At 57.6% G+C, this 22,574-nt stretch overlaps 2 protein-coding genes and 1 long non-coding RNA gene across 23 annotated transcripts in view; 1 reads left to right on the forward strand and 2 right to left on the reverse strand.

Moving 5' to 3' along the window:
* Positions 1-3,407, reverse strand: part of LOC121478555 — a 30,418-nt gene extending 27,011 nt beyond the window's left edge. Inside the window, exon 1 of the long non-coding RNA XR_005984515.1 lies at positions 2,761-3,407. This is a non-coding gene — a long non-coding RNA (uncharacterized LOC121478555). The remainder of the gene's footprint in view (positions 1-2,760) is intronic.
* Positions 1-22,574, reverse strand: part of RBMS3 (RNA binding motif single stranded interacting protein 3) — a 1,727,904-nt gene that overhangs the window by 1,032,920 nt on the left and 672,410 nt on the right. The window lies entirely within an intron of this gene.
* LOC121478536 (tripartite motif-containing protein 26) lies at positions 1,291-22,103 on the forward strand. 3 transcript variants are annotated; one of them, XM_041733616.1, is made up of 8 exons: positions 1,291-1,479; positions 13,092-13,556; positions 14,367-14,462; positions 15,681-15,911; positions 19,101-19,123; positions 19,530-19,645; positions 19,849-19,881; positions 20,222-22,103. In XM_041733616.1, exons 2-8 carry the CDS (start codon positions 13,119-13,121, stop codon positions 20,908-20,910), a joined length of 1,626 nt encoding a protein of 541 aa, XP_041589550.1. In that variant the 5' UTR covers positions 1,291-1,479; positions 13,092-13,118; the 3' UTR covers positions 20,911-22,103. The 3 variants fall into 3 exon arrangements, with proteins under 3 accessions (XP_041589550.1, XP_041589551.1, XP_041589552.1); XM_041733617.1 differs by lacking the exon at positions 1,291-1,479 and adding an exon at positions 2,173-2,305; XM_041733618.1 differs by lacking the exon at positions 1,291-1,479 and adding an exon at positions 2,290-2,305 and having other exon boundaries at positions 13,089-13,556.

Consider the following 22,574-nt stretch of genomic DNA (forward strand, 5'->3'; position numbering starts at 1 on the left):
TCTGTGACCATAACACTCACAAAATAATAGCAATTGCATCGTTTGGAAAAGTCCTGTTAAACTCCTAATAGATGAAGATTATAATATGAAATACAAGACTTTACTGATAAAAGGAAAACATAAAGACACTTTGAGACTGTGAGGAAAGATGGAAGCTGGTGGTTCATGTAGACGAGGCAGTGATACCCCAACAGAAGTTTCGGGATGAGCAGTTGAGATTTTGCCAAAATCAAGATGCCAGTGATGGCAAGCTCTGGCTCACCATTTTGTGATTACGATCTGAAGGTGCACCTGCAATGTTCATAGCAGCCATGTCCATAATAACCAAACTGCAAGGAGCCACAAGGTCCTTCGACAGATGAATGGAAAAAGATGTGGTATATATACAACGGATATTACTCAGGTACCAGAAAGGATGAATACCTACCATTTACATGGACATGAATGGAACTGGAGGATATGATGCTGAATGAAATAAGTCAGTTGAAGAAAGACAACTATCATATGGTTTCACTCATATTTGGAAAATAAGAAACAAAACAGGATCATAGAAAAAGGAGGGAAAAATGAAATAAGATAAAATCAGAGAGGGAAAAAAAATCAGAGAGGGAGACAAACCTTAAAAGAGTCTTAATCATAGGAAACAAACTGAAGGTCGTTGTAAGGGAGGGGGTCGGGAGATGGGTCACTGGGGGATGGACATGAAGGAGGGCACGATGGGAGGAGCACTGGGGTTAAATAAAACCTTGGCACATGCATGAATAAAGTGAAAGGGAACGATGCGTGATGGGGAGCTGATTTACAGTGGCATAGGAAGATGCATCTAGATGCCAGTTGAGGAGACTGACCAATGGGCAGCCAGTAAGGAGCTGGGACCCAGTGTTCCGAGACCGAGGGGTTGAGGCGGAGGGGGAGGGAGAAGTGGCTCACAGAGATAAGCAGGGCCCTGGTGTGCCTCCGACTGGGCTAGGGAGATAGCAAGCCCAAGGACCCGGACTGCTGCAGGACGTACAGCCTGGCCTCAGAATGGGGCAAGCACCCTCCAGGGACAGAGAGAGATCAGATCCGCAGCTGGGAATCACACGCTTGCTTCCATACCAACAAGTTAAAGAGCAGGTGCTCAGACGGCCCGCGTCGAGTCCATAGGTGAGGTCCCCACCCCTCCTCTGCAGAGTTGGAAGCAAGCAAGAGAAGCCGGGCGGGGTTGGGGGTGAGGCGGGGCGGTGGAGGCGGTGGTGGGGGCGGGGCGGGGATGGAGATGGGGGCGGGGACGAGGACGCCGGCCGAAGTGTAGGCGGAAGGCGGTGGCACACCCCACCCTCCCCACTGCACACTTGAAACCACTGCTTTCGCTTCGAATTCCTGCCCCACCCCGCAGGAGGGGCGGGGGCCCGGCGGGTTCTAGGGCTCGAGACCCCGAACCCACTCTCTGGCCCCCGCCGCACCTGGACCCCCGACCACCCCGAGGGCCCGGAGCAGGTGAGTGGCTGGCGCCCAGCCCCCTCCCCACGGGTCTCCGACCCCGCGCAGCCTGGGAGCGCCTGGTCTGAGGATGGCGGCCGGGATGCGCCGGGTCGCCGGAGGCCTCCGCGGCAACGTTTGGGGACCCGAGTGCCCCAGTGCAGCCACGAGGAGGGAGAGAGCTGCAGCGCGTGGGGCCCAGGCCCCCCGCAGCTCTTGCAACCTCTGTTTTCCCTTCTGTGCAATGGGCACAATAGTGCTGCCCTGTTTCGGGGTGTTTTAGGGAAAGCTCCTCGGCCATCGCAGGCGCTTCGGGAACGGTCGTGAATTTTTGCAAATACCCCCCTCTCGGCGAGTACGTGCTTGCGAAAGACCTTCCGGGTTCAGGAAGCAAAATGAGGCCACGTTGGGGGCAGGGAGCCCTACTTCATGCGGAGCCTCTGGCGCGCCCCCGTCAGCCGCAGGCCCCCGCCCACCCGGACCCACCCAGGGGGCGGGCCGGGGGGTACCGTGGGCGCTAGCCTGGGAGTCTGGCCCCCGGGCCCAGCTAGGCCTTCGCGGGAGCGCGCCCCGCCCGCCCGCGGATTCGTCCGTTCGGCCCCGGCCGCCCCGCCCCCTGCGGAGGCCCGCGGATTTGCCCGGTGATCGGTGACGTAGTGCCCGTCTCGAGCTGCCATTGGGCGGTGGCGTGCGGACTCGGCCAATCGGGGCGCGGATCCGGGAGAAATCTCGGAGCCGAGCTCCCGGAGCCGGGAGGCAGAGCCGAGGGTACGCGACCCGAGCTGGCGGCCGCGGGGGAGCGGCGCCCCGGGCCGGGAGCTCGCGGCCCGGAGCGGGCAGTGCGGTGAGTCGCGGGGCCGGGGTGCGGGCGGCCGGCGAGGAGGCCGGGCCGGGGCGCTGGGGTTCTGGGGGCCCGCCCTGGCTTCCCCACCCCGACCTTCCCGTCCGGAGCGCCGGCAGGTGTCCGCCGTGATCAGGGGGCGGGCAGGGCTGGGCGCGTAGTCCTGGGGGCGCCGTGTCGCCTGGGGCCGCGGAGCGCGCGGGAGGCGCACCCTGCAGAGCCCCACTGCCCCTGGCCGTGACCCCCGATGGCCGGGCCCTCCTGGAACCCGTGGCGCGGCCCGGCCTTGCAGGGGATGCACGCCGAGCCCCGGGTGCGCTCCCTGCACCGTCTTCAGAACGGGCTGCCTGGTCTCGTGCCGCAATCCTTCTGCATAGATTGTTTCTACTTCGGGTTTATGGACAGAATTGCGAGGACAGTAGAGTTCCCCAAGCCTCTTACCCCGTATTACACCTTACCTTACTCCAGACATTTGTCACAGCTAACGAACCCCTGCTGTTGTGTGATTATTGCCGATAGTTGTTGGGATTCACTGAGTTTTCAGCTAGGCACTGGTTCTGTGTCAGGATCCCGGCCAGGTTACCAGGTTCCATGGGGTCAGCATGCCCTCCTATGTTCCCCTTGGCTGTGGCACTTCACCCGCTGAGGCTTGTTCTGGGGGATCCTGAGAGTTTGGAGGAATGCTGGTCATGTGGGCTGTGAGATGCCTCTGTCCTGGATGTTCTTCTCCTAAGCCCACCCCAGGTAGGTGGCCCTGCTCCTGGCATGGCAGCAAGGATACATACTGTCAGCACGGCCTGTGACTGGACACTGGTGGTGGTCACCTGATGTAGTGCTTGCCAGGTGTCTCCACTGTAAAGTTACTCTGTCCCCCCCCCCCCCGCCCCGTTTTCATGCCTACCCTTTGGAGAGAAGTGCCTATGAAACCCACACCCAAGGAGGGCTAGATTCTCCTTGAGGACAAGTTTTTATGTTTATTATTTGGAATTCTTTGCATGGAGATTAGTCTCTCTTGTCCTTTATTGATTGACTTATTCAGCCCTGTATTATCAGCATATACTCGTGGGTATTGATGTGACACTTTGGATTATAATCCAATATTACTCTGTGCTATTGCTCAAGTTGTAGCCTTGATGATTGGAAGCTCTTATATGTCGGCTCCATTTCTTCCTAGCATGAGTGTCTGTAGAGCTCTTTGCTGTTGAAAGCACTTGTGGGGCTTCACATGAACCTCACACAGTGTGATGAGCCTGACAAGATATAGTTATTTCTGTCCTTAAGGGGTAAGGACACTGAGGCCCAGGAGCACTGGACAACTTCTTACATGTCAGTTTCCTACATGGGAGCAATGGGCTGGTCTCAGATGAGGGCTGGTCACCCCAGAAAACATTGCAAACCACAGGGGAAGTCCAGAGTCCAAACGGTTTTCTGAGGAGACTTCAGACTTAGACCTGGGGATCAGAACAGGAAGACAGTGGCTTTGGAAAGTAAAAGCTTAATTTGATTGTTATCCAGGAGGAAGTACAACTCTCCAGACTGGTAGGCGTGAAATGTTGAACTTTTCCCCAAAACAGTGTGTGTGGAGGGAGGCAGGTGGGGATCTAGGAAAGGTCTGTGGTCGGGGCAGCCCTAGTGGCTCAGTGGTTTAACGCCGCCTTCAGCCCAGGGCCTGATCCTGGAGACCTGGGATCAAGTCCCATGTCAGGCCCCCTGCATGAAGCCTGCTTCTCCCTCTGCCTGTGTCTGCCTCTCTCTCTCTCTGTGTGTCTCTCGTGAATAAATAAAATCTTAAAAAAAAAAAAAAAAGAAAAGAAAGAAAGAAAGGTCTGTGGTCTAGAACATCTAATCTGAGGGCACATTCTGCAAAAGCAAGATTGTGAAGTGGACAAGGGAAGCGTGGAGTGGGGGGAGGGATGGAGAAGAGGATGGTGCTCTGCAACCAGGTGGTAACTGGTTCACAAACACTGAGGACCACCTACTTTGTGCCAGACACTGGAGATAAGAGGACTGGTGAGGAATGACCCTTGGGCTCAGCTCCTGTTTGGGGAGAGATGGGTAAACATGTCAACTGTGAAATCCTTGGTTGGACTGCAATGACCTGCAATGCATGCAGAGCTGCAGGAGCCACCCAGGGAGAGCTGGTCAGCTGGAGGGTGAAATGGACACAGGGAGGGCCTCACAGTACAGGTCTGATTCCAGCCTTTCGAGATGAGCTGGTGCTGAAAACAGAGTTTGTACAGGGACAGAGGGTGGGGAGCAGGGGCCCTGAGGAAGGAGCTGTTTTCCTGGCTCCGTGTAGCCGGCTTTAGGGTGAGGCTGTGGTGGGGGCCAGGCTGGGAGACTCGGTGTGCCAGATTGCACAGCATTGACCACCACTGGGAGCTTTGAAGCAGGAGAGTGACAGGACAAGAGCTGTTAGAAGGACACCACTGGTGTGGCTTTGTAGGAGATAGGCCACATTCCAGCAAATCTAAGATGCTGTCCATCTGTGTATGTTCCACATAGAAAACATGTCTTTCCAGTTGAGTTATGATATCATACTGATCAGTATGATATTTCAGAGGTGCTGAAATGTAAGCACATGGATTTCTTATATTTGATGTAAAGTTTAACTCCCTTGCTAGTTGCTTAGATTCCCCCTTTCTCTGGGAAATGCATGGTGAGAGTATCTCTGTCCCACCTACTGTCGATGTTGAGTTCCAGGCTCCCTTTATGATCTCGAAAAAGCTAGCTCTGCAAAACTGGTGTTTTCCTCCCTGATAGCCACATGGTCAAAAAACAGCAGGGGATACCTGACCTCAAGATTTCATCTGTGCTTCTTCTGCTTTGGTGGCTCTTGATAATGGCCACGACTTTGTGTTGCACATAGTGTGCCCACCAGACCGATTTCAGTCTGTCCTGCGCATGTCCTACGTGTCCCTTCCCGCCCGCGTTTTCCTGGTGGCAATATTGAGCTGAGCAAAGGTCAAGGATCCAGCCCCACGCTGCACAATTGATTGCAGCGGGGTGAAAATCGGGGTTTTGGTGCTAACCCAGGATCCTCACTCTTGGCTTTGGTTAGAATAACAGCCGGGGATAGAAGGTTCTGACTATATCTGCAGGAGCCATGGAAGGGGCCATGGCAGCTGAGGGCAGGCTGCAGATCCAGCCTGTCCTGGGGGGCCCAGAGATTGGAACTGCCATTGGAGCCTACCTTTGTCTAGATAAATAGGCTGTTTATGTTTGTTTGTTTTTGTATTTTTGCACAAATTCTTTGCGTGTTTCAGCCTGGTAACCTTCAATTACTTCCTGTGCAACATCAGTCAGGAGTCCTTCCCCTCCCCCGCCCCGGCTGACACAGAGGTCCAAGCTGGCTGAGCATAAAGGGCATAATAAACTTGTGTGATAGCACAGTTCAAGGGGCGATACAGGGTTTTACAAGATGCCATCAGGATCCAGGTTCTCCCATTTCATTTCTGGGTTGGCTCCATTCTCACATTGGCTAGCCTTCTGCTTAGCAAAATAACTCTTGTAGCTCTAAACCATATGACCTCACCTCCTGCAAATTCTCAAGAAACCGCAGAATCTTCTCCCCATCTCAGCTAGGCCTCCTTGTGACTAGCAGACTTGAGTCATATCCTCACCTCTGAAGCAAGCACTGTGCTCAGGAGGCACAAGACTCATGGTCTTGCTCCACCTGTGAGGGTGAGCTCGGCCCTAAGGACCGGACCAAAGCTAGCAGAGTTAGCAGAGGAAGGAGGGATGGAAGGTAGTTGCACCCCTCCCCAAGCATAAGCATTTGTAGCACTTGCTTCTGGGTCAGGGAGCACAGTGCCCTCCTACCTTTACGTGCTGGAGGGCTCCAGGCCGCTCGCTCTGCCTGTGTCATGCCTCTTCCCTTCTATCCCTCTTCTTCTCTCTCTAATAGCATTAAACACCAATACACACACACAATGGGCGTCTGTTTCTCATCCTCCTGACTGGCAATACCATAAAAGCTGACAGTAGCAAGTGTCAGCAGGGCTGTGGAGCAATGTGAGTGCCCTCAGCGTGGGTTCAGTGTGGGTGGCCTGACCTGCTCGAATGCACCAAGACACACAGACACAGACCTTCCCAGAGCAGGGTGATTGTCCCAAACAGGAAGTGCTCCAGGTGGCTGTCAGAAGCAGCCCTCAGGCATACCTCATTTTACTGGGCTTTGCAGACGCTGCACATTTTACCAAGGGGAGTTCGCAGCAGCCCTGCATCCCACAAGTCCATCCATCAGTGCCATTTTACAGCAGCCTTTTCTAGCTCTGAGTCTCTGCAATGATTTCCACAATATTTCAGACCTTTTCATTGTTATCACAGCCATCATGGTGAGATGTGATCTGTGATGACAATTCACTGAACACTCAGATGACATCATTTTGTAGCAATAAGGTATTTTTTATTTAAGGTATGTATATTGTTTTTTAGACCTGATGCAATGGCACGCTTCATAGACTACAACATAGTGTGAACCAATTTCCATATGTACTTTTTGGAAAACAAAAAATTCATTTGGCTTGTGGTGTTCTGGAGCTGAACCTGCAGGATCTCCAGGGTGTGCCCATATGTCAGAGGTAGAATGGTATAGTCAGAGAGCAATAAGAATGAACAAAATCTGCTCATTGTCACAGGAAGGAACCTCACAAGCATGATGTTGATGTGCACCCCTGCAGAAAAATGCAGTAGGGTTCCGTCCACGTGAAGCTGAAAACCAGGGAAAAGAAACTTGTTTTGAAGGCATACCTACCTGGGTGTAGAGTGAGGGGAGGCAGGGACAATCCCCATTGTGACATTTGCCACAGCAGCCACTCCCTGAGACCCAGCCCTGCCTCCCACCCCAGTGTCCATGTGCCTGGAGCCAAACCCTGGGTACAGGAAGGTGTAGAGTGGCTGACATGATATGCAGCTAGCTGTTGGTGCTGCTTGGGGGCAGGAGAAATCGCTTCTCTCCCTAGTAACTGACCATGTGTCAGAAAGGACATGTGCCGAGGATCAGCCAACATGTGGGAAGCCCTCTGGGTGCTTCAGGTGTTCAGTCCTGTCCTGTTTTTACCTCCCTTAGCCCATGTTTATCACTCCCCTGTGCCAGATGCTGTGCTGGGCTCTGGGGATAAGGCAGACACAGTCTCTGTGCAAATGTGACAGAAAGAGCTGGTGTTCAACAGCTGATTACATGACTTAGCCAGGACTCGGGGTGCAGAGAGGAGCAGTGTGGGGTACTTCGGGTGTCACAGGTGGCAGAGCGTGTGGTCTCAGCCTATCAGCTCAGGGAAGCATTGCCAGAGGACATGGCCTTCAGCAGGTATTTCCAGCTGGAAGAGGAATGGTGCTCAGTGCAGAGGGAGTAGCATATTCAGAAGGCTCAGGTAGGAGGGAGCGTGGCCCTGCTGGAGGTATGGAGGGGCTTCAGTTTGGCTGTGGGGTCAGGCCTAAGTGGACAGCAGGAGGAAGCGAGGCTGCAGACCAGGGCTGGGCCTCCTGGGGGTGGAGAGAGATTCCACTGTACCCCTGGAGCCTCACAAAGCATCAGAGGGGTTTTCACCGGGCACTGCATTGAACACGTGGCTAGTGTTTGGGGAGCTGAGCCGACCTCCGTGGCTGGGACCTAGGCCGTGGGGGGAAGAGGCGAGTGGCACCCCCTTGAGGGCTGTGTGACCCCCATAGTCAGCTCTGGGCTCAGCTTCCAAAGGGTCTTTCAGTGGCATCACCTGATAGAAGCTCTGGGAGGGTAGGCACTGACCACGCCTGTTTGCTGCCAAATCCTCAGTGGTGGGCACAGGTGGGCATCTAGCCTATGTCGTGACCTTTTGGTTTGCCTCTGGCACCTGCTGCTCAGAGCCCCTCGGCAGCATGTTGAAGCCCGTCCTGTCCCCCTGTCTGCTGTCACTGCCACTGTGCCCCTGCAGAGCCCCATGGGGCTGTCCACTGTGCAGAGCATGTTGCATCCTGGTGCCGACAGTTTATGTGGCCTCATTGGCCTTCAGAACAGCACAGATGCCTGGCCCTGGGGGAACAACACTCACCCCTGACCCCACAAATGCAGTGCCCCGCGGCTACTGGGTGCCCAGCCATAGCCATAAGCAGGGGCCCAGGCCTGCGGCATCAGCAAGCCCTGGCCCCTCGTCTGCTGACCAGTCCCACATCACATCATCTTGTCTTTTCTGGGTTAGTAAGTGGTGTCAGAGACCTTTCTTTCTAGAATGGCTTGTTTCCCGTTAAGTGGGTTTCCCCAGGGACTAGAGTGCTCAGCCAGGTGCCTTCTGATGATGAGAAAGAGGGGTCTCCTGTTCAGAGCCACACATGTGGAGGCCCAGAGTGTACCTCCAGGTCCCTCCATGCTGGCACCTCTCTGGGCCATGGAGTCCCTGCTGTACCCCGTGTCCCCTGGGTCCCCTCTCTGGGCCGTGGAGTCCACGCTGTACCCTGTGTCCCCTGGGTCCTCTCTCTGGGCCCCTTGGATCCCCTCTCTGGGCCATGGAGTCCACACTGCACCCTGTGTTGCCTGGTCCCCTCTCTGGGCCATGGAGTTCATGCTGTACCCCATGTCCCCTGGGTCCCCTCACTGGGCTGTGGAGTCTCCGCTGCACCCTGTGTCCCCTGGGTCCCCTCTCTGGCATCCAGGACGAGAGCGTTGGGCAGCAGGAGTTGCAGAAGCTGAAAGAGACATATTACCTCCCAGGGTAGATGCCAGCTGCTGTCAAGAAAACAGGGCCGGGAATTCTGAAGCGCTCCATCTGCTGTTGGGCAGGGGCCACAGTGGGTGAGGAGCGTCTGCTCATACAGTGTGGATACCAACAGCAGTCCCTCCTTCTGCTAGTTTTGCAACGGACAGTGATTCTCCTGGGCAAGAGCTGCGTATGGCACCACACCCTGCCAGATACTTCCTCAAGTGGCACACATCACCTGGCTAGACTGCTGGCCGCAGTAGGAGGAGGCACTGACAAGATTCCCAAGAACAGCAGGGCACTCGGGATGGGGCATTGGGTGACCCCTGATGTGACTTCGGGTTTCAGGATTCTCATTTGGGTGTAGGAGCTGGGTAGGCCTTCTTGTTTCCCCAGCACTGGCCGTCTGCATCCTGCCCCAGAGCCAGGTGTGGAACAGATGGGTCTTTCCCCTGCAGTGGAAGCCTGTGACATAACCAGAATGTTTCAGAGATGTTAACTGATACAGGGGCAGAGGCATGGGGGCCTTTCTGGGATGGTCAGTGCTTTACTGGTTCTGAACATGTGGGTGGTGAGCACACTGTCTGGCCTGCCCTGAAGCCCTCTCCATGTTGGCCACACCGTCCAGCTCAAAGAGTGCCTCCATGTGGATGGTCTCATCTGAGCTTTCTGACATCTTATGGAGATGTAGTGGGTAGCCAGGGCATCCCAGTCCTGCATCCCCACCGTGCTCCCCCTGGGGTCAGGACGTCCTGGCTGTGCTCCCCAGGGGTAGAGGTGTCCTGACTGGGCCTCCCCCCAGGGTTGGGAACTCCTGGCTGTGCTCTCCCCAGGGTCAGGACTTCCTGGCTGTGCTCCCTGAGGGGTCAGAATGTCCTGGCCGTGCTTTCCCCACCCCCCCAGCACCCAGATGCCCCAGTGTCATGCACTCCTGCCCCCATTGCAGATAAGATGTGTCCTAAGTGAATCCCGCCCCCAGGGACATCCTGCTGGTCACCCGGCTTTAGGGTTCCAGAGTCCAGACATGACCCTGGGTGTCAGACCCAGTGGTTTGCACCTGAGGCCCCAAATGTGTCCAGCATGTGCCGTGTGCTCGGCCGGAGCCTGTGTACCGAGTGGGACCGCACGCCATTTGCTCAGGGCAGGTGCGCAAGCCAGCTATTCCATACGGTTAGCATTGCTGGTCCTCGGAAGCCATTCGCTCGTGCAAGATGTACATACGGAGCCCTGCCACGTGCAAGCGCTGCGGTCTCCTGATCAATGGTTAACACCGTAGTTACCGTCATACGTGTCCTTCCTGGGATGACAGAAACCACAGACCCTCTCCCCAGAAGGTCTAATTTTGTATGTATGTTTTGTATGTTGTTTTGTTGCATCACTTGGAAGTAACGGTCTGCAGGCCCAAATACTGCAGCAAAATGTGGGCGTTCATAATTCATAGCAGGGCGTTTGCACTGTTACAAATTAATCATCATTTCTTAACATGGTCCAGTAACCAGTCTTTTCTCAGACTTCTTCTGATTGTCCCAAAACTATTTTTACAGCTTTTAAAACAAAACAAAACACCATCCAGGCAAGGTATTTGCATTTGGTTGTTATTTTCTTTAGTCTTTTTAGGTCAAGAACAATTTTTTTTCATGACATTGGCTTTTTAAGATATATGTATTTATTTACTTGAGAGAGAGAGAGGGACAGCAAGTGAGCGTGCAAGGCGGGGAAGGGCAGAGGGAGAGGGAGACTGTAGCAGACTCAGCACGCGGCATGAAGCCTGACATGTGGCTCCATCGCTGGACCCTGAGATCACTACCTGAGCGCAGCCTGAGATTCAAATGTTTGACTGACTGTCCTGCCCAGGCGCCCCCATGACATTGACTTCTGTAAAGGTCAGGCCTGTTGTCTGTGGAACGTCCCACGTTCTGAATTTATCTGATTGTTTCCCCGTGATGTGGTTCAGGTCATTTCTCCATCTGTCATATTTTCCATAACTTGGAAGTAAAGTCTCAAGTCTTGGTTAGATCCCTTTGGGTCAAACAGCGTTGGCAGGATTATTTCTCCTGACTGTCGTGTCATCCATGTGGTGCCGTTTGGGGAGGCAGATGCCAGGTTGTATGTCTGTTAGTGATGCGTGCTTAGTCACTGCTTGGGGCGATCACTGCATGTCTCCATTATGTGCTTGGTGGTACCTGGCACGTGGGACTTACCCTGACCCCCGACACCCTCCTGCTGTAGCGTCTGTCGGTGATGGGGAGGGTGGCGCAGTAGCGTTCCTCGTAACCCCAGACGGCTCATGTATCCAACACATGAGATGGTTTTCGCACAGTGTCAGGGGGCTCGTGATGCCCTAAGCCTGCTGTGGAACCTGTGAGGACCCCTGCTGTATGTGAGGGTGGTCAGGTATGGCGTGGATGGGAGCCGAGGCTGAGCTGCTCACTCACTGACACTTGGCCCTGAAGATCGCACGTGCTGTCCCAGCAGCAGGAACAGACACACGTAGCCTCTGCTTCTGAGCTCGCAAGCCACTGGGCCAGGTGAGGCCACATACCGTAGCCACAAGCTCCAAGCCTACAGGTGTCCCCAGCAGCAGCACCTGCTTTCCACACTGAGATTCAACGGCTCGTGGTCGGGTCCTTCTGGAGCAGGCAGCTCCTAGGATTTGTTACCACCTTGCCACCATCCTGACCCTCTGGTACCTTCACATCTCAGCTAAATCCTATCACTCCCTCATAGGTGCTCTTTGTGCCTGTCAACCAGCCGTGGAGTGACCCCTCGCTTCCGCCTGGTGTTGCAGCTTGTTGAACAGTTATCTCTGCTCCTGCACTTGATCTGGAGGTTACACCCAATTTCCTGTGTTGCTTCTCTGTGGGCTTCATGTCTGCTCGCTTGCATCCCAGCAGGGAAGGGACTCCATGGCTTACCCCGTGTCTGGTCAGGAGTATAGCTGAGCCGTGGCTCTGGGGGCTGCATTCCAGCCGCATGTGGCCCATGCACCCTGTCCACGGGCTGCCCTCCCAGGTCAACCCAGTACCCAGCCATTAAGGGCTTTGCTGGAGCCCGAGGCATGGTGGCCACCTGTCCTCACTCCCTCTCTTGCTGCCACTGTATGTTCCCACCTTGCTCTGTTCCAGTTTGAGCTCTCATGGGACTTGGAAACTGAGGGTCCCAACCTGTCCTAGAGTTCCCCACCCCTATGCACTGCGCTTGCCATAATCCTCAGACTCAGTCACATAGCAACCCATGAAGTAAGTATCGCTGTCCCCATTTTATGGGTGATAAACGAGGTTTCTGCTGTCCTGCAGATTTGGCAGGCACAGCTGTGGCATTTGCTGCATAGAGGCTCCTGACCTCAGGCAGGAGGTAGATCTGCTGCCAAGGGACATGGTCCAGAGTCCATCCTGTGTGCTCTCATGCGTACTCCTTCCCTCCCTCCCTCTGAGGCACTGGACCTCGCAGTGGGGGTGCCTCGCCACAGGGTTTCCTCTGTGAGCATGCTAGGACAGTCTGCCCCTGCACACCACCAGCACCCACTGCTGGTGGAACAGGACTGCAACCAAAACCACAGCTCAGCCCAAGGAAACGCCTCTCAGGGGCGATGCCAGAGCTAAGGCTCTCCATGTGCCCTGGTCTTGATTAAGGACGTCAGTGACCTTGGTCCTGGTGCCCCAAGACCCAGAGAAGCCTGTTGCCCATAGTGCCCCCACCATGACTGGTGGTGTGGTCTGTGCTGTGCTCAGTGATGACGGTGCAAGTGTGTGTGTTGTGACATGTTGCCGGCAGACGGTTGGCATGTGTCACGTCCTGTGGTGACTGGGACCTCAGAGCGGCTGCCTAGCCCTGGGAGGACGGGGGCCTGGGGAGGCGGGGGCCCTGGGAGGACAGGGTCTGGGCAAGGCTGCTTCCCCAGCAGCCCCCATGGGCGGGTGGTGCTGTGCTCCTCAGGCAGCCAGAGCACCCTCTCTGGGCCCTGTGCCTCTGAACAGTGCAGGTGTGGCTAGCCAGCTCCCGTCCTCCCTGTCCACCTTGGGCCAAGCCTCGTAGGCACTGGGTTGTGTCTGTGGCTCAAATGACCTGCCACCCCCGCCATCCCATTCTTGACTCCGTGTCTGGTCTCCAAGCAGCAGCAGCACCCACGGGTGGAGGGCGCCATGGCCACATCAGCCCCGCTGCGCAGCCTAGAGGAGGAGGTGACATGCTCCATCTGCCTGGATTACCTACGGGACCCGGTGACCATCGACTGTGGCCACGTATTCTGCCGTGGCTGCACCACGGATGTCCGGCCCGTGTCGGGGGGCCGCCCCGTCTGCCCACTCTGCAAGAAGCCATTCAAGAAGGAGAACATCCGGCCGGTGTGGCAGCTGGCCAGCCTGGTGGAGAACATTGAGCGCCTCAAGGTAGACAAGACCCGGCAACCAGGAGACGTGGCCCGAGAGCCACCAGACGCCAGGCTGTGCGAGCGCCACCACGAGAAGCTGCACTACTACTGCGAGGATGATGGGAAGCTCCTGTGCGTCATGTGCCGGGAGTCTCGGGAGCACCGGCCCCACATGGCCGTCCTCGTGGACAAGGCCGCCCAGCCCCACCGGGTAAGCCCCACCTCCTGGGCCTGCTCTGTCCCTCCCCCCACCCCGACCTGCTCTGTCCCCCCTCCCATGGCCTACTCTGTCCTCCTCACGTGCTCTGTCCTCCTCACCTGCTCTGTCCCTCCCCCCACCTCGACCTGCTCTGTCCCCCCTCCCACGGCCTGCTCTGTCCTCCTCACCTGCTCTGTCCCTCCCCCCACCTCGACCTGCTCTGTCCCCCCTCCCATGGCCTACTCTGTCCTCCTCACGTGCTCTGTCCTCCTCACCTGCTCTGTCCCTCCTCCCACCTTGACCTGTTCTGTCCCCCCTCCCACAGCCTGCTCTGTCCTCCTCACCTGCTCTATCCCTCTCCCCACCCCGACCTGCTCTGTCCCTACCCCCATGGTCTGTTCTGTCCTCCTCACCTGCTCTGTCCCTCCCCCCACCTCGACCTGCTCTGTCCCCCCTCCCACTGCCTGCTCTGTCCTCCTCACCTGCTCTATCCCTCTCCCCACCCCACCTGCTCTGTCCCCACACCCCCGGCCTGCTCTGTTTCCCTCACCTGCTCTGTCCCTGCCTCTCCCACCCCGACCTGCTCTGTCCCCACCCCCCACGGCCTACTCTGCCCCCCAACCCCAGGGCCTGCTTTGTCCCCCTCCACCCTGTGACCTGCTCTGTCCTCTACCCCGGTGCCTGCTCTGCCCCCCCCACCTCAGGGGTGCCCCTCACTACCCCCCCAGAGCCATGGCCTGGCTGAGACCTCTCTACTGCCCATGTCCACCTCCTGCCCAGGCCCAGAGCACCCACTTGTCCCCACTACCTGTCATCTTACAGGAAAAAATCCTGAACCACCTGAGCACCCTGAGGAGAGACAGAGACAAAATTCAGGGCTTTCAGGCCAAGGGAGATTCGGATATCCTGACTGCACTGGTAAGTGAGGCTGTTGAGAGGAAGCCTGAGGCAGTTGGCATATGGAGCAGGAGCTAGGAGGCTGAGTGGTCTGGAGGCTGAGCGGTAGAGGCACTGCCAGGAGGCTGAGCGATAAAGGCCCTGCTGAGAGGCTGACCAGTGGAGGCTGAGTACTAGAGGCCCTGCCGGGAGACTGAACAGTAGAGGCTGAGTGGTAGAGGCCCTGCTGGGAGACTGAGCAGTAGAGGCCCTGCCAGGAGGCTGAGTATTAGAGGCCCTGCTGGGAGGCTGAACACTAGAGGCTAAGCAGTGGAGACCCTGCCAGAAGGCTGAGCCCTGACACCCTGAGCCAGCCCTGAGCCTGGGCTGGCTTCTGTATCTGATGTGTGAGTGAGTGGCCTAGATGTCAGCTAAGGTCCCTTCTCGTCTCTAACTCACCAGTGGCTGCTGTTCTATGGGGAACTGAGGCGGTCCTGGCTCAGTCCTTCCTGTCAGAGACAGAGGGAGACCGGATTCCTGATTGGGGAGGGGAGCCCCAGGGTGGTGGAAGGAGGATGCCGGCCCCGAGATGAGAACCGAGGGAGGCCTATGAGGACATGCAGCATTCTGGGTATGCAGTATCTGCTGAGCCCCGCACCCAGGGCCCCAGCAACTAGGAGGCAGAGGCTGCACGCTATGTGCTGGAGAAGGGGTGGGTCAGGAAGGGGTGTCCAGTTTTCCAGGGGAGTGTCTGCATCAGGGAACTGTCAGAGGGATGTGGGGGTCAGGCCCATCAGTGATTAGACCGGGAAAGGTGGAAAGGCATGTAGGAGACGGCCAGGGTTCGAGGACTGCCTGTGCGCCCTCATGCTGTGTGGATACCTCCAGCCCAACGTGAGTCAGCACAGGGTCATGGACTCTGGCCCATACCCACAGGGAAGTTTAGAAGCAGCAGAGGGGGGAGGGGACTCTCTGTAGTTTCCCCAAGGGCAGGGGTCAGGCACGTGTGTCCTTTGTCAGGGGACCCTGCAGCACCCAGGCTTATGTAGGATGCGTGTCAGGTCAGGATCCCACCCTGTGAGGCCAAAGGAACAGTCATGGCCCTGTCTGCTTTGAGAGCAGGTTGGCCCAGGCATGCTATACCACCCCTTAGCCCCTGAAGAGGGGTGGGGTGGGGCCAGCCTTGTGCCCCTCCAACAGCAGACCCTGCAGGGCCATGGCCCAGGGAAGGAGCATCACCTCCCCCTCACCCCCCTGCAGAAGAAGCTCCAGGACCAGCGGCAGTACGTGGTGGCTGAGTTCGAGCAAGGCCACCAGTTCCTGCGGGAGCGGGAGCGGCATCTGCTGGAGCAGCTGGCCAAGCTGGAACAGGAGCTCACAGAAGGCCGGGAGAAGTTCAAGAGCCGGGGCGTCGGGGAGCTGGCCCGGCTGGCGCTGGTCATCTCTGAGCTGGAGGGCAAGGCACAGCAGCCAGCTGCAGAGCTCCTGCAGGTGAGTGGCCTTCCTGGGACCAGCAGTGGGCAGCCAGCACAGGAGGAGTCTGTCCCAGAGCTGTCTGCGTGCAGGACCTCAGGGGAAAGAGTGCCCCACAGGTCTCAGTCTCTCTCCTGACCCCTGGCCTGCCCTGTGTCCTTCTGTGGCTGACTGAACACAAGAGCCCATGATGGTCACAGTGTCATTTCACAAAGCAAATGGTCCACCAGAGAAAAGTTGGGGGGTTTAGAAAGTGCCATCAAAGTGGAAGGGAAGGTATGGATGCTCTCATCACTACTCATGGTCACTGCAGACACTGTCCCCGGGAAGCTGCTCCTCCTGGCTCTGGAGATGGGGCAGCTGTGCTGGGGGGTGGGGGATTGCTGAGGGACAGCCACAGCCATGGTTGGGGTGTTCTCAGGGCTGTGCAGTTACTCTCAGAGAGAAAGATGGAGCCCTTCCTGGCAGAGGCAGCTTTGATGCTCAGACGGGGTGAGCCTTGAACTAGAAGGCAACTCATCTCCTCCGTCCTGCAGCTTCTGGAGGGCTGTGCTGGACCTTCCTCCCTCCCAGGCCAGCAGTACAGCCCCCAGGGCCCCCACCAGGAAACCCCTGTCCCAGGCTGGCAGCCTCAGGGATGCACAGAGAGCAGGCTGTCCAGCTATGGGAAGGGATCACCTTGGCCTGCGACCCCTGCTCTGCACTCTGGCTCAGGAGTTGGGATGGGCAGGGTTCAAGGGCCCTCAGACATTGCTGATCGCCCGGCCGTGAGGCCTATAGGCTCCTGTTCTTATCCTTGTTTCCCCAAAATGTACCTCTAGCTCCCCTGTTTGCTCCAGATGCCACTGTGTGCCCTCAATTCCTTGCATCAGACTGTGACTCATTCACTTACTGCCTCCGCGCCCTCCTTTTGCCATGGCCCCCACCCTGTGATGTGTAGTAGGGATGCTTGTGGGAGCTGAAATCCCCATGTGAACCACCCCCTCCACCCCAGTAGGGCCTCCAGCGCCACTCGGATGGAGGACCTCCCTGGAGTGCAGGCACAAGGTGGTGGACAGGCGCGGCGTGGGGGATGGGTGCAGGGGGGCAGCAGAGGTACAGGCGCAGGGTAGGAGGCAGGCGTAGTGTGGTGAACGGGCAGGGATTGTCCACGGGAACCAGTACGAGCTCAGTGTGGGCACTGGTGGGTTTGCTGCAAGGGGACTACACAGTGAACTCTTCGTTGTCACTGTGTTCCCACAGGTCTTGTGACTGTCCTCAGGCAGGAGGACACCCTGGTCACAGAGACCCTGACCCACAGTGACCTGCAGCACGGCACAGGGAGGCAGACGGAGGGAGGGGCAGCAGGACAGAGGTGGTCGGAGGGGAGAGGAAGCTGGACTGGGAGCTCAGGCTGCACCATCCACCCCCGGACAGGCCTGGCTGGCTGGTTGGCACCCTGTGCCCGTGTCCCCCACCGTGGGGGCCAAGCTCAGCCATGGAGGACCTGTGCGAGGGCACTCCTTTCACACCCAGGCATGCTCCCTTGCCATAGCCACTCTGCTCCGAGTGCCTGTTTGAGGACAGCCCTAGAGTACTGGGGGTGCAGGGGGTTCCTCAGGAGCTGTGGGCAGGCTGCTTCCTGCTGGGGTCCTACATGTGGCTGCAGGTTGTTCTGGGTTCCCACACTGGACCCCCCCACCCCGGTCCTACATGGGTCTCCCTCCCTCTCTGGGCCCCTCCCAGCCATAAACCCTCACAAGGCCAGTACAGTTCCACAGTTCCAACAACACACACTCTCCTGGCCCTTGCCCCATGGCCCAGGTGCTTGCCAGCATGCCCCCGGAGACACGGCTCTGAGTTCTTGCCCCACCCTGTGAAGCTGCCTGTGGGTTTACAGTTTTCAGGGACAGAGGGAAGGATATGCTGGGCCAGGGCTTCAAGACATGGGGAGCAGGGAACACCCACGTCCCATCTGGCCTCCCTGTGTAGAGCCTGACAGCCTTCCTCACACTGTCTGAACCCCTGTCCGGGTCCCTGATCTCACTCTCCCAGTGCAGCTTGGGGCACCCCCCGCTGGACCCCTGAGCCTGTGCTTCTCCTGGCGGCTCAGGAGTGGAGTGCTGTGTGTGCACACGTCTGTGTGTGCATATGTGTGAGTGTACATGTGTGCATGTGTACATATGTGTCTCCATGTATGCGTGCATGTGTGTGCTTGCTGCTGCCAACCCCATCTATGTCCCCACCACACTGGCCAGCCCTCTCATTGCTGTATCCCAAGCTCTGGAGCCAGGCCAGGGGATGCACCACAGTGAGCAGAGGGTCGCATGGTGGCTTCAGACCTAAGCTGAGGCCCACTTGCCAGGGGACCAAGCAGCCCCCACCTCTTGCCCCCTCCTCTGACAGTCCAGGCCCCTGCTAGCTGCTGTACCACAGGCCCAGCCACCCCAGGACAGCAGTTCTGTGCCTTTCTGGGACACAGCTGAAGGTTGTGAGCAGTAGAGGCGGCTGGCTGTGAGGTGGCCCCCAGGCTGGGTCACCCCGTCAAGGGTGTTGTCCTCAGCTACAGGAGTCAGAGCAGGCATTCATTTGGGGAATATAAAAAATAGTGAAAGGGAATAAAGGGGAAAGGAGAAAAAATGAGTGGGAAATAAAAGGGAGACGGAACATGAGAGACTCCTAACTCTGGGAAACAAACAAGGAATGATAGAAAAGGAGGTGGGTGGGGGGTGGGGGTGACTGGGTGACGGGCACTGAGGGGGGCACTTGATGGGATGAGCACTGGGTGTTATTCTATATGCTGACAAATTGAACACCAATAAAAAATAAATTTAAAAAAAAGGAGTCAGAGCAGGGCTTCCTTCCATATCCCATTGGCCGGAGCTCAGTGACATCAGCAGACTGCTCCAAGGGCATCTGGGAAATGTAGTCCTGGGCCTGGTGGCCATGTGCCCACTGTGAGTCCTGGGTCCTGGGGGAGGATGTGGCCATCCCAGCACCTGGCAAGCCACTCACACACACCACCGCCCAGCTCGGAGCTCCTGGGGCTTTCACGCACTCCAGGACCATGGGCACCTCCTCTGGGTACCTCCCATGGTGCCTGGCCAGGCCATAAGGAAGGGACTTGTGCATGTGCTCAGTGTTACGCCGGGCACAGAGCCCATGGGCACCTCCTGTGAGCGGGGCCCCACTCCACTCAGCTGATGCATGTCCTTTCTTCCCCTGTAGGACACCAGGGACTTCCTGAACAGGTAACTGGCTTCCCTTCTGCATGCACCTTGGTCCCCTGCCCGTGTCCCTGGCCTCCTACCCTGACCCACGCAGAGCAGTGGTACCACATGTGTCCGCATCGTTTGGTTCACCGCAGCCAGCCTCGCTCCTGTGAAGCAACAGCACAGCCTTAGGAACTGGAGCCCTGCTCTTGGAAGGAGACCGTTCTCCACCTCATGGGGGTGGACACATGGCCCAACACACCCAGTGCCATGGTGCAGGGTGGCTGCTCAAATCCCTGGCCAGTCCTGGCTGGTCCACTGTCTCAGCCTTGTTCTGTGTTCTCACCAGATGCTCATAGCTTTACTTCTGGCTTCATAGTTGTCTTGAGAACCCAGAGAAACACTCACAGGCCTAAGTAATGGGTTCCATGTGTCATCTTCCCAGGTATCCTCGGAAGAAGTTCTGGATTGGGAAACCCATTGCTCGGGTGCTTAAAAAGAAGACCAGCGAGTTCTCTGATAAGCTTCTGTCCCTGCAGCGAGGCCTAAGGGAGTTCCAAGGTGAGGTGTCCCTCACTTCCCCTCCAGGGAGGGGTTGGCTCCTGATCAGCACCTTTATCTCCTTCTGGCAGTTCTCTCCTTTCTCCCTGGGACCTCAGCGGGGGTGGGGGTTGCCTAGCAAGAAATGACCCCTGACCACACAGGACATAAGCCTGTACGTTTACCAAGTTCAAGGGTCATTGCTGTCCTTTCCTTCTCCGCAGGGAAGCTCCTGAGAGACTTGGAATACAAGACGGGTGAGTGTGCAGAGGGCTGTTCCCTATCCACCTGTGATGAAGAACGCCCTCCCCATAGCCCCCTATGACTTCCCACAGCCCTATGGCCCCCCACGGGCCCCCATGACCCAGCCACTGTCCCCCATGGCCCCCCACAGCTCCCAGGGAGACCCTTCCCTTATGCAGTAGGGATTTCTCAGCTGCAGACCTGGGGCCCCTCTACTGGGTCTGCAGGTTGCCCAGATGCCTCTGCTTCATGCTCTGAAGCCCCTCTGCACCGTGTCCCCTCTGCCTGATGGCCTGGCTCCTGGGGGCCACCCCAACCCCCCATGACACCATCCTTCCCGTGCTGTCTCCACAGTGAGTGTGACCCTGGACCCGCAGTCGGCCAGCGGGTATCTGCAGCTGTCCGAGGACTGGAAGTGTGTGACCTACAGCAGCCTGTACCAGAGTGCCTATCTGCACCCCCAGCAGTTTGACTGCGAGCCAGGTGTGCTGGGCAGTAAGGGCTTCACCTGGGGCAAGGTGTACTGGGAGGTGGAGGTGGACAGGGAGGGCTGGTCGGAGGAGGAAGAGGAGGGCGATGAGGAGGAAGAGGGAGAGGAGGAGGAGGAGGAGGAAGAGGAAACCGGGTACGGGGATGGCTATGACGACTGGGAGACAGACGAGGATGAGGAATCGCTGGGGGATGAGGAGGAGGAGGAGGAAGAGGAGGAGGAGGAGGAGGTTCTTGAGAGCTGCATGGTGGGGGTGGCCAGAGACTCTGTGAAGAGGAAGGGGGATGTCTCCCTGCGGCCGGAAGATGGGGTGTGGGCGCTGCGCCTGTCCTCCGCGGGCATCTGGGCCAACACGGAACCCGAGGCTGAACTCTTCCCCGCACTACGGCCCCGGCGGGTGGGCATCGCCCTGGATTACGAAGGGGGCACCGTGACGTTCACCAATGCAGAATCACAAGAACTTATCTACACCTTCACGGCAACCTTTACCCGGCGTCTGGTTCCCTTCCTGTGGCTCAAGTGGCCAGGGACACGCCTCCTGCTGCGACCCTGAGCCCTGCACCTGCCCCAGCCCACACCCAGCAATGACGCTTCCCCTCTGGGGGGGCTCCAGGATCATGACGGGGAGAGGACATCTGGCTGTGCCCCCAGAGCAGGTGTATCCGCCCCCCGTGGCTGCAGCCCCATAAGGCTTACCCAGTGCTACTCCACCTGCACAGCTAAGTCGGGCTCTCCCCCAGCTTCTGGGGCTCCCCTGCACCCTTCGTGACCCCGAAGCCCATGAGGATGTCCCTACCACCCATGGCCTTTGGCCCAGCTTGGCACTCTCTGCGTGGAAGAAGAGGCGGGTTGGCGTTGTGTTGGCACCCGTGCCACTGGCTGCTCCTGAGAAGGCCCACTTGCTGTCCTCACCCCTGGCCCCTACCCATGTCCTCTGTGCTGCCTGCCCTCCCTGGCACCTAACTCAGCCACACATGTGGAAGTGAACACAGTGGAGATCCACTGAGGATTCCGGACTGTTTGAACAAGCCTCCCGGAGTGCCATGGGATTGCCAGGTCCAGAGTGGGCACGAGCTTCTCCCAGACAAGAGTTGAACATTCAGCGTTCCACATATAAGGGGGCAGGAGCCCCTGGAGCGTCTTGGGGGGGGGGGGTTGGGGTGCATGTGGCTTTGGAGCAAACCTGTGACTGTTGATCAATGACCTGAGGGTGGGGCCCTGGGAGGGGAGACAGTAAAGGGAATCCAGACTGTCCTGCCCTAAATGGGTGACCTGAACACACCGGAGCAAATGTGCAGTCAGGGGAACCTCCCTGCCTGGGAAGCCCTGGTCAGGTCCTCTAGGGTGGGAAGCTCGTGCAGTGGCTGCACCTCGTGCACAGGGTCGGCATCCCCTGGAGAGGGATGGAAGCCTGCAGGATGCCCCCAGCTCGCTGGGTCTTCCTGCCGGGACAGCGCGAGCATGGCCCACTGCACCCAGGGGCTCCCAGCTCTCACTGGTCACCTGCCACCCTCATCCGCACCATTCCAGGCCAGGCACCCCTGTCCCCCGTCCCCTGCCCTGTGTTGTCTGGACATTGCACTTTGTAGATGCTCCATGCCGCCCAAGCCATAGACCCCTCCACTTCTGCCTCTAGTTTTGTAAGGTCCCTGAGGGCAGACACCCTGTCTCCTGCCCTGTACCCTCCACGGCACTAAGGCAGTGCTGGGCACAGCATAGGTGCTCAATAAAGACTTGTTGACTGAGCAGCTGGCCTCAGGTTTTATTGTAACTCATGTGTCACCGGACCCTGCTCGTCTGGCTACAGCGAGGTCCTGTGGGCAGCAGAGCCTGGGGCTCCCCTGCACTCCTCCTAAGGCTCCGGGCCCACCATCCTCCCCATGCACACAGGCTGTCCTGTGTGTAGCTCCCAGGCCAGAGCCCCATATGCCTCCTCCCGCTGGGCAGCCCCGAGTTAACCCAGCATCTGAACAGTGCGTGGCAGCTGAGATGCAGCAGCATCCCATGGCACACCCAGAATCTGCCATCGAAGACAGAGCCATGGCTACCCCAAAGGAACCCCCCCCCACACACACACAGAGCCATGGTTCTGCCCTCTGATACAGTCAGCCACCCAACCGGATCCCAGCTGTGCTGATTAATCACCATTTTAAAAATAGAAAAGGAAGAATTACAGAAAGCCCCTCCAAGATTGCATTTATGATTCTTCTTCGTCTT

This window comes from Vulpes lagopus, chromosome 19 (genome assembly GCF_018345385.1).
Source record: "Vulpes lagopus strain Blue_001 chromosome 19, ASM1834538v1, whole genome shotgun sequence".
NCBI classification, from domain to species: Eukaryota; Metazoa; Chordata; class Mammalia; order Carnivora; family Canidae; genus Vulpes; species Vulpes lagopus.